Source organism: Mus musculus, chromosome 8 (assembly GCF_000001635.26).
Source record: "Mus musculus strain C57BL/6J chromosome 8, GRCm38.p6 C57BL/6J".
Lineage (NCBI taxonomy): Eukaryota > Metazoa > Chordata > Mammalia > Rodentia > Muridae > Mus > Mus musculus.
In genome coordinates, this window is record NC_000074.6 from 82,763,363 (window position 1) to 82,774,645 (window position 11,283).

At 41.9% G+C, this 11,283-nt stretch overlaps 1 protein-coding gene across 5 annotated transcripts; it reads right to left on the reverse strand.

Moving 5' to 3' along the window:
* Nucleotides 1-255: 255 nt before the first annotated feature.
* Nucleotides 256-10,783, reverse strand: Zfp330 (zinc finger protein 330). 5 transcript variants are annotated; one of them, NM_001368343.1, is made up of 10 exons: nucleotides 10,695-10,783; nucleotides 9,518-9,649; nucleotides 7,977-7,996; nucleotides 7,439-7,509; nucleotides 5,958-6,037; nucleotides 3,851-3,977; nucleotides 3,307-3,408; nucleotides 2,650-2,696; nucleotides 1,493-1,610; nucleotides 256-1,129 (listed from the first exon to the last, which is right to left on the reverse strand). In NM_001368343.1, the coding sequence occupies exons 2-10, from the start codon at nucleotides 9,635-9,637 to the stop codon at nucleotides 867-869; spliced, it is 948 nt and encodes a 315-aa protein (NP_001355272.1). In that variant the 5' UTR covers nucleotides 9,638-9,649; nucleotides 10,695-10,783; the 3' UTR covers nucleotides 256-866. The 5 variants fall into 5 exon arrangements, with proteins under 5 accessions (NP_001355272.1, NP_663575.1, NP_001355273.1 ...); NM_145600.2 differs by having other exon boundaries at nucleotides 3,307-3,411; NM_001368344.1 differs by lacking the exon at nucleotides 7,977-7,996 and having other exon boundaries at nucleotides 3,307-3,411.
* Between the last annotated feature and the right edge of the window lie 500 nt (nucleotides 10,784-11,283).

The window sequence follows — 11,283 nt, forward strand, 5'->3', positions numbered from 1 at the left end:
CAGCAGGAGAAGCTGAGCTGCCCAGTAAGCACAATATCCTAAGTCATTATTAATACAAGGAGGAAGCAGACACCTGTGCCCCGACCGTCAGGTCTCCATTTATCACTGAAGACGGGTCAATACTACTTATCTTTGTGGCACATAATTCATCTCAGATTACTATACCAACATTAGGTCAAAACTCATTAGTTTATAGAAAAATACTTAAATGTTTTCCAAAATAAGTTGATAAAACAAGAACTCAGTACCAAAAGTACTCAAGTATAATACTAACTTTATTGTAAAATGAGATTCTCTGGGTGAAGCAGCAGCAACACTAGCCCTGCCTGCCATTATGTGGATGAAAACAGCTAGACTTCTGTCTGTCAGTGAGACAGTAACAAGCACTGGATAGACATTGTAAGAAAACGGTGAACATGGCAACCGCTAATGCAGAGTGAACATTACCCAGCATGAAGTCAGTGAAAAACTGAACATGACTCTCATTGTATGGATTGAAATAAGAAAAAGAATATGGTAATTTTACCCATTACACTTTGTAAAATCAGAGACATGAATTTATAAGCAGTAATTTAATTTCAAATAAATATATTTCCTTTCTATTCCTTTATCATGTATTTTATTATGTTTCTAGCTGGCAAAACCCACCAGATTATTGAACTCAGTAATAATCCAACCCATGATGCTCCATCTGTCTTACATCTAACTCACTTTACGTACACTGCAAGTTCACATAGCATCCCTAGAAACTGCGAGAACCTCCCGAGCCCAGTGTGACTGGACTTTTGGACAAGGCAAGGGAGGGTCCATCTGAGCATCCTCAGATTCAGCCTGCTCTTCCCACAAGTGCCAACAAGGGGCAGCTCCTAGCTCTCCTGCTCCTCGTAGTGAGCGTAGCCACTGGCATAGGTCCTTCCTAAATTCAAGTTATTGAACAGATCTGATGACTCAGCATCTGAGTCCTTCCCATCTTCTTCCTCTTCATCCTCTGCTTCATCCTCCTCCTCATCATCATCATGGTATCCAGTATCTCCATACTTGTCCGACGACAGGTTCTTCCAGTAAGCATCATACCCTGAGGCTCCATCTTCTTCTCCTCCAGTCTGCCTGCCAAATTTCAAGGAGCGTGCTACAAAAGACAGTCACATCCACGTCATCAGCCAGTGCCAACGCTCACACATCCCACGGTCACGGGATACACTGTTACAGTGGTGCTTACTATCAAATGAAAAGGGAAGCATTCTCCTCATTTCTCACAGAAATCTAGACATCATCACAAATAACTAAGGCAAACAGCAAACCTCAATATATTTCTTATATCAAATTGAAAAACAGATACATTTATCTTTTCAAACAAAAGCAGAGTTCATAAATATGTGTATATGTGTATACACACACGACACACAAACACACACACAAAGTAGACAAAAAGATAAATGTAGTCTAAGCATGAAAGCCAACCACTCCATTGGTACCCTACGAGAAGCCTTACTTGACATGCTAAGATCCTTTGTCTCCTGTGTTTCATGCCCACATTTAGGGCAAGGAGGTTGTTTTCCTTTTTCTTGCTTAAACACTTTGCTCCTTGTATGTTCATCACAGAAACAAGCCTATACAAGAAAAGCAGAAATAAGGCAATATTTAATGTAAGATATAAAACTATACTATCCAGTATTGCAAGAAGACTTGGAAGATAGTTTTGGTTAAGGAAGAGTTAAGAGTTGTACTGGGATTGCTCTTGATTTCAATTTCCTACAGGGAAATGGATTTTGCCAGGACTCTTCTGAAACAGGTCCTAACACAAGGCAGACACTGATACAGATAATGACATAGAAAGTGGCCTATCGACTTGTTTATATTTGGGGTTTTAATGATAACAAGACAGTGGGGTAGTTCACCTTCAGAGTACACCATCACCCAAGTAAGGGGAGGAGAGGCAATGTCAAATTCCTAGGTATTGAGAAAAAAAAAGAGGGCCACTGAACAGCATGGAGTCTCAGCTGACATCGCAAAGTCAACAGAGTAAAGTGAGCAAAGACAGACAGATATGCTCTAAGCAGCAGAAAAGAGCATTCTGCAGCACTCACACAGAACCAGGAGAGAAATAGGGCATGGACAAGAAAGGTTACAAAGAAGAGAAGTATTTCTGAGATAAACGAATGATCTATCTAGTGATCTACGAACAACAAAAATACTGTAGGTGTCAGCCAAAGGAAACATTATGGAAATCTTCACCATGAAGATTTGTACCTCTAAGCAGGTACAACTGAATTCACAGCCCCGGGACTCAGCTCACAATGTTCTCTGGGTCCATGGAAGCATGTAATAGAGGTAACTACTACAAGAAAAGTGGAAACCCACTAAGTTACCAACTGCCATGCCACAATCTGAAAGCTAAAAGAGTAAGTCAGATATGGCATTTCAGGCCAGAAACCCCGAAACTCAGGAAGCAAAAGCAGTTCAAGGCCAGCTCAGACCTCAGAGCAAGACCTAGTGCCAATTAATTAACTAGCTCATTAATTAAGAAAACAAACAAAAAAAATTACATAAGTTTTAAGTTCCACATATATTAACGCTATAAGTATCCAAGAGCTGAAGCAAGAGTACAGAGGTTCAAATCAAACTAAATGAGACAGTAAGCCAACACACCTTACAGCGGAGACATGAATGCTGGCCAAGTCGATTGCAGGAAACACCTGTGGAAGACAAGACTCGTCTTAACATCCTGTCAGATCCTCGGCCTTGCATATTTATTTCTGCCATTTCTTGTATCGGTGGATGCTCACTCAATTGAATCACAGTGAACCAGTCAGCTGCTGACCTGCATGGTTCAAGTACTATAAAACACACAAAGCACCCAGGCTTCCTCCACAGATAACTTTATTTTTGTCCTATACATTCTGCCAAAGCCTAAAACGGGGGTAGGTGAGCATTTAATGCAATGCGAGAGATGAACTAAGAGTGGGATCACATACTTAAAGGCATTGAGAAAGGGAAGGAGAGGCTGAACTTGGTTGGTACAGGAAACCAGAAGGTGAAAATGCCAGCTGGTACACAGGACCAGGAATGTTACAAGAACAGCAATGTCTGATCAAGGCCACAAAATGAAAAGGGCTCATCCAGTATACCACTATTATCCCCAGAGAAAAATCCAGCGCTCATGTGTTTTTTTCCCCATAAACAAAATATACACATCATACAACACACTAAGAGGTAGCATTAAAAAAAATTTATTCCTTTTAATTAAGTTTCACATTTTTACTATTCAGAATCCTAGGTACAAGAACAGCTAGCAAAAGAACTTACATTTAAATGTTTCTGCTTCTAAAACTTGGCAGCTGGCTTGATGCTCAAACTGGTCATCTTCACAGAGAAAATTATGGCAAAACGAACAGCTGAATATTCTTCCTCCTGTGAGAGTAAAATAAAACCCACAAGTGTAATATGGCAAACTTAGTAACTTTAAAAATCTTTGTTCACATAACTTGTCAAAGTCAGCATCTAAATTCAGCAGCACATCAAAACTGTGTAGCAGCAGCTAACAGAGAACCACTGATGTACTTCAAACTGAACCATTAAACTGTGGGTCTCCATTCTCTCCTGCCAGCCAACTTTACAGAACAGGAACAGGCTTGAGAGAGGAGTCTGTCCTCCCCCAAACTGCCCTCTCTACCTGCCTGGGTGACTAGCACCAGCACTTATTAATACTGCTAGGACAATCCCCTTCCAACCAAACTGATTGCTGAAACTGTACCAGAGGTTAAAGATCTGAACGTATGTATCTATGTGGAGAGAGTAAGCAAGTGAGCATTTACTCATAACTAAGATACATTTGCACCTCATCACTCACCATGGTCCCATACCCCTCGCTCACATTCCACACACTCTGCATCTGTGAGTGGGCAGGCACAGGCATGGGTGCTAAGACACTTCCTCCCATGGCAAACCCAAGCTTCGCAGAAGTCACATATTGCACCCTGCAACAAAGAAACAAGAGCTCCAGATCAGCTACCACAGGACCACTGCAACCACTAAGGCTGTTACAAAACAAAGGACCAAAACATAGCAAGTAGGGGCTATTCGCTCTGACTTGTAAGATCAGGTGTAGGAGACCTTCCATCTACCTCTCCTCCATCAGTTAGGAATCTAGCAATAAAGAGGGGCTCTCAACTATGCAATCCAGAAGATGTTAAGGCACAGAACTCACACAGCAAAGGGCACAGGGAAAATACTAAAGGATGGTTCAATTGCCTTCCTACTCACCCCACACAAGGACATGGAAGGGTAGCAAATGGTTATCAGCACAGAAAGAAAGAGCAGGCATAGGACTCATGTCTGGGAACAAAGTTCTATCCCAGGGAAAATCCAGACTAGGGAAATTACCATAAACAATACACATAAAACTACTATTACTGGGGCTGGAAAGATGGCTCAGAGGTTAAGAGCACTGTCTGCTCTTCCAAAGGTCACAAGTTCAAATCCCAGCAACCACATGTAGCTCACAACTAACCATACTAGGATCTGATGCCCTCTTTTGGCATGTAGGTGTATACACAGAGTGCTCATGAACATAAAACGAAACAAAACAGTATTATTTTCCTCAAAGGATGTAATTTGGACATTGCAGAATATAGCAAAACCATAGCTCATACTTAAAATACTATCTTCTAGTGAAAAAGAACAAAATATATCAAATAATCCACGTATTTTTATTTATGACACTAAAATTCCTTATAAAATCCTATCAAGTAAAGGTAATATATAACTAATATATACTTTTTTGTCAGATTTAATATTTAAACCTTAAATTCTTTTGAACTTTATTTAGCCAAAAGGCTTGAATGTTCATGAAGGTCTTACAAATTCAGGAAATTTATTTTGTGAATTCTATTTAACATTTTAAAGGCACATGGTTCCTTTATTTGGATAGGCAACTACAATCACACAGAAAGCACTGTCATTGGGCAGGGGTGATACTATAAGCTTCATTCCTCCTGGCTAGCTCTCATGGTGCTAGACAATGCTATGCACTCTGCCAGAGGAGAAAGTGATCATCAATCTTACCCAGATGTAAATCCTAAAAGCTACAACCGTGACACCTCTTAGAAAGATATGCCCCGATACAACAGTGGCATGGACGTTTGGGAACTGATTTCAGACCTCCTCCAGATGGAACTCATGCCTGGCACTATTATCAGGATCAAGAACCTGTGGCTCCATCAGTCATAGGTCACATTACTATTATTCTGCTAATCCGACAGAATTAAAAAGACTCTTAATGACTTACTGCTGTATACACCGATCAGCACGTCTCTCAAACCTCATCAGAGGAGCTTCTTTCCTTACAGTACATGGTAATTAACATACAGAAAGATGTCTACAACATAGCCCTCTCTCCAAGGATCAGGCACCTCTAACAAAGCCAGGCTGTGAGAGCCAGAGATGGTAGAGGACTATGAGGAAATAAGAGTGTGCTCAGACACAATGGGGCAGTTGCACATAGAAATCATAGCAACTTTGACACAATGCAGACAACCTGTGCAGGATGCTCAAAGCCAGCATTATCCCAGCATAGAGATATGAACAAAAAGTCACTCCCCTGTTGGTATCTGATAGGCAGCTGGGACAGGATCAGTTTTCTTTGACAGTGTGATCCCTGGTTGGCTGACCAAGCTCTAAGGTAGGCACTACATCTAATAGTATTTGAACAAAATTAATTGGACTCAATAAGTTAAAATAGTATAAAATATAATTTTTTTTAAAAAAAAGAGCACAAAGTTGGGTGGCTAGAGATGGGGATAGATCTGGGTAGAAGTAGAAGTCAGTGCGGTGGATACAGTATATGAACTTTTCTAGGAATTAGTAAAACTTATTTTTAAAACACAATAAAATATGGGTTAAAATGACTTAATCTTATCCTTGGAAACCTACTCACTAAGAAATGAAAAGCAGCTTACCACCATAGCAAGGCCAGTACTGTACACACCAGCATGCTTGATAACACAGTCTGACGACTTCATCATACACTTTGTTTTCCCTGATTAAAAAGAATGTATATATTATTAGCCCTGCACATCAGTACATACAGTTTGTTCACTAGTTCCCCTTTGATCTAACTCAAGTGCCTATGGAAATAATGCTTTCAAAAATTTTAAAATGAAAGCAGTTATTTTCCCACTTACATAATAGAAAAATTACACAGATATATATCTCTTTACCTTAGTCAGATCTTAAGATTAGAAATGTATTAATCCATAAAAGTTGTTACACAATAATTTATATGGAACATGCTAATTCATGCTTGTAATAAAAGCAGAAGTTCCAGGCTATGCACTGTAATCCGATGATCATTTTGGCAGTTTCAAATCTTATGAAATGCAAGTGAATTAAAACTTTGCAAGAGCATGCTTTAAAATGAATTTAATATTCATAAATCATAATACAAACTGCCTAGCTTGGACATACCAGATATTTCTTGCCACATACTATCAAAAGTCACAGTGAATGGTTACAGAGCCTAATTGTTGCACTTAAGTTTATTCATATATAAAAGTCACCACAGAGCCTGAAATGTGCTCACCTACAAGTTACCAAGCCCCATCTGGCCAGAATCTGCTTATCAGACAGTATGTCAAGATTAGTGAGGACATATTAGCGGCCCATCAGACTGCAGAGTGGAACACAGGACAAACAGAAGATGCTTGGTTTCCCAGCATCTTGTTTCCTGAGAAGCAGACTTAGATAACAGGAAAAGAAGAAAAAGTGGGCACAGGGCAGTCGCTACCCAGCTGTTCCATGTCTAGCACAAAGTGCAAGGCTGCAATGGAAAATGCATCTGGACACAGCTTTCTAAAGTCCAAACCAGAGACACTGACCATGCAGGGGTTGCCGTCTCCCTGCCCACAAGCTTGTCTCTCAGCCGACATCCACTTGCATATAGTACAACAAAGGCTGTTGAGTCTCTCTTCTCCACTAGCTGTAGAACTGAATAAGCGACTCCTGGAAAACTAGAACTACACTAGAAATAGTCCACATGTAGCCCTAACACTAACCTGCAGCTCTGTACAAGCTCGTATCAATGGCACCCCCAAAGGTTCCACTGGAACCATCCCCTCCTAACTAGAAAGAATGATTTGTTTGAGCAGAAAAGTTTGGGGTAAATCTGGAGTGAAGTAGATTAGGTTCCCTAAGCCAAGTCTCCATGAAGACAGCGGAAATCACAAGATGAGAGAGACAAAGCAAAACCTGCCACAGTCTCAGTGTAAGTGTGCTTTCCAATCAGACGTGTAAGGAGGCTCTTAGGAAACACCAGTTTTCCTTCTCTAGGAAACAACATTCAGTTTTATTTAGAATTTAGGGAAATAGCTCCACCTACACTTGGTAACTGCCACACAAACATTTGATTGATAAAGACATGCCTTCATGGATGTATACTTACCACACTGTGCACAAATTGGTAACTTCTGAACAGAATTACAAAAATAGCAAAATGCTCTATTCTTCTGCCGCCTTGTCATGTAAAACAAAAATTTTAAATAGGGTCAATTTCAAATAAAGTATGAGACTAATTTATCCCTGTGCTAGTTAGTTTTTAATGAACTTGACATAAACTAGAGTATCTGAGAAGAGGGAGCCTCACCTAAGGCCAGACTGGAGCATGGCCAATGTCTGCAGAGCATTTTCTCAACTGCTACTTGATGGAGGAGGACCTAGTGTACCGTGGGCAGTGCCACACTGGCAGGTAGTCCTGGGTTGTGTAAGAAGGGCAGCTAAACCTGAGTCTGGAGCAAGCCAGTAAGCAGCATTCCTCCACCATCTCTGCATCAGTTCCAGCCCCAAGGTTCTTGCCTTGCGCTCTTGCCGTGGCTTCCCTCATCAATGTAAGATGCAATGAACCCTTTCCTCCCCAAGTGTTATAGCACAGCAACAGAAAGCACACAAGGACAATTTCATGCAGGAAGAAAAAGAAAATTTACCTCTGACATTTGTCGCATTCCTGTAGAATTTAAAGCATAACATTAATTTTCTGCTAGCCTAAAATGGAACATTTACTTATATCATAAAGACTCAAATTAAACTATAAGAGGTTCTACATCCCACTTCCAGCTCAGCCTATGTGTACAAAATGTTGTACATACTCCACTAGCAAAAGTAAAAAAAAAACTTATACTCTGTGATCAATGATGGGAAAAAAGCCATATTACAAAAAAAGTTAAAATATACTAGATTCCCTTTTGGTTGTTTTAAAGAAAGCAAATACTACAGAAAACAAACAAATTCCTGCTCAATTTTCTATTTTAATTAAAAACCATCCGATCTGCCAATATTGTGTGGGTGCTAGGAATAAAGGACAGGAAATACTAAAGATCACAGCATGTCCATTTAAGCGGGGTTCGAAGCTCTCCAGTCTGTCACTCTCTGGAGCCAAGGCACCACTGCTCAGCCTTTCCCCAACATGTCCCGGCCTCTTCTCCGCAGGCCTCACTAACTCTGCTCCTTTCCCTTTACTGAAATACCAAGATCTACTCCATGACATGCACGTACGCACGCCAGTCACTGTCTTGTCTGCCAGCACGCCTCTTTTCTCAAAAGAACCTGACATTCAACAACACAATCCCCTCTGTCACATCTGTACCATGACATCTGACCTGTACATCATAAATCAGTCCTGGGACAAAAAAACGGCACGAGCCCAACCTATGAGAAATCTTTGTCTGTGACCTCCACAATAGGAGATATGGTCGATATAAGCACTCGACCAGAAACCAAGAAGCTGCACAAATAAAACATGGCAATCCTCAGGGGCAGAAGGAGCCAAAGAAACAAGAGCAGAGGGCGGCCCAAGGCCTAGCTGTCCCCAAGTCTTAGCTCCTTTCTTCTTCTCACTACTTGGAGGGACTATGGTAGTGAGGTGCTTTTCCCTAGGTTAAATTGTTTCTGTCATTCATAAACAAATGAGTCCTAGAAAGTAGTACACACTAGGGAATCCTACAAACATACAAAAGAGGGAGGTGCGCCATCTGCCATCATCTGCCATTATTGGTGCACCCAGAGTCCCAGGCAGAACACTCGGTCCCCTGAATGATAAACATTTGCTAAATTAAGTCATGAAAATGAAGTATTTTAAAACAATCTGACTTTTTCAAGACTAGCAAATTAGTTAAGAACATGGGAAATGTCTAAAAATCAGGGTACTCAGTGAATGGAGACTGGCTAGGAGAAAATGATCAAAACTGAGCTAAAGAATATATAAAAAAAGCTGGAGCCTCCCACTCAGTTCCTGTCACCCATTCGCCTTCAACATCTATTGTCACCAGTAATTCATGATACGCCAGGCTTGATAATACATACTCTAACAACAATAAAAATATCATTGTTACTCAGTAAAATACTGAGGACACCTTTAACAGGTTCTTCACAGGGGCACACCATAGTTGATCATGTTTTTTAGGTACCTATATATGGTACTACAGAGTCCTCCATTCAGCCACCAGCCATTGCTTTAAAAAGCTCTCACCATTGAAGCATTGCATGGGTGTTTGGCTAGGTCGACAGTACTTCTTGATGCTCGCAGTTGTTTCTCGCGTTCTCGGCGGTTCTCTGCCTTCTTCCTCGCACCGGTCTTTTTCTTCGGCATGTTCCCTTCTTTCTAAACAAGAAAACAGGAAAGGTATAATTGATGCGTTCAGTCACACAGCATCTATACTTTCCTTAAATATTAAATCAGTCTTTCAATTTTAAATGCACCTCATCCCATCTGAAGCCTTTAGCAACATTACACACACATTATTCCAGCTGCAGGCTCCTAAACTAAGGCCCTCCTCTGGGCTTCCAAACTCTCACACAGCATAAGCATCAAGGACCTCAACCAAACAGCTAGAGTAATTGTTTTCTCACCCTAATTATTCTCTTCACTCAAAAAAACCTATGTATGCACCATTAGTAAGAAATGACTAAAAATATTTGTTTTGTGCCAAGTTGAAATAACCATTTTGAGCTATACAGTCTCAGCCCTAATGCTGTTGACATACAGTATTATACAGTACACTGTCACCTACATGGTATCTAAACAAATAACCAGCAACCCAAGGCCTGACCGCAAACAAACCCATTTTCTCTTAAGAGACTAAGGTACTACAGTGGCTTTCGCTGCCTGTCCCTCGTGCCTAGATGCAACAGTTTCGACAAGTCAGATGCTTTGGAGTTTGTTTCCCACACAGACATCAAACCTTACAGTGCTGGTTTTCAGCACACAGAAAAACTACAACAGAGACAACCAGGCTTCTGTGTTCTCACTCTGGTGCCCCAATCCTTTCGGACAGGACAGTCTTCAGAGCTAATCAGTGGTTAATCATGCTGGCCACGCCACGGGGCCTTCCTTCAGTGTTTAAAAGGGAAGTCTGGAGCATGTGGCTGAGTGGCCACGGGTGACCGTGGATGAATTCTGTACCCACTAAGACATCTCAGACCTATTTTTTTCCTCGAATCTGTTTGTGCCAACGAGGAGAGATTTCTTTGAGTTCAAGCTTAGATCCTGGTGACAGCAGAGCGACATTGGGTTCCAGGCTCTGGGAGGCCAGGAGGCGGGGGCGCGGGAAGAGCCACGCGGCTCGCGACCCGCCAGCAGCCCGAGGGCCCCTCACGTTCTCCAGACCCACCCACGTCGCGCGGCCTCACGGGGACGCGCCACTCACCGCAGTGGCCGAGGACGCGGAGGAGAGGGCGAGCCGCGGGCTAGAACGGCAGAAGCAGCCCGTTTCCAACGGTGGGAGCGAGACCGGATATCCTGCTATGTCAGAGCGCCCAGGTTGAACACGTCAACAGGAAGAATCCCGCATGTTCCGCCCCCTCCTCGGGGAGGACCCGCCTTCCCGGAAGTGGACTTGCTACAATGGAAAGAGGCTCCAGCGTTGCAAAGAAAGTAGAGGGCAGAGAGCTGCCGCATCTCAAGGCCTCTGCTATGTCATTCTGATTTTATTATTTAACTCAGAGAGCTAAAAAGTCCAAAAGGAAAAGAAAGACGAGCCCACAAAAAATTTTGAGAGGAGAACAAGAACTTTGCTAGCAATTTTTTGCCTGACTCTTCTGAAATCCTTTTCCTTTCTGGGAGCCTGACAAGCCTCACATGGCACATTTTTAATTTTTGTTGTTGTTATTTTCTGAGACATAATGAATGGAACCCTGGCCTTGAAGCCACGACTCCATTACCTCTGTCTCTCAGCACTAGGATTATAGGCGTGCTCACAGGAAACTGCAGAGCCCTCCACTCCTCCCCCCCACCCA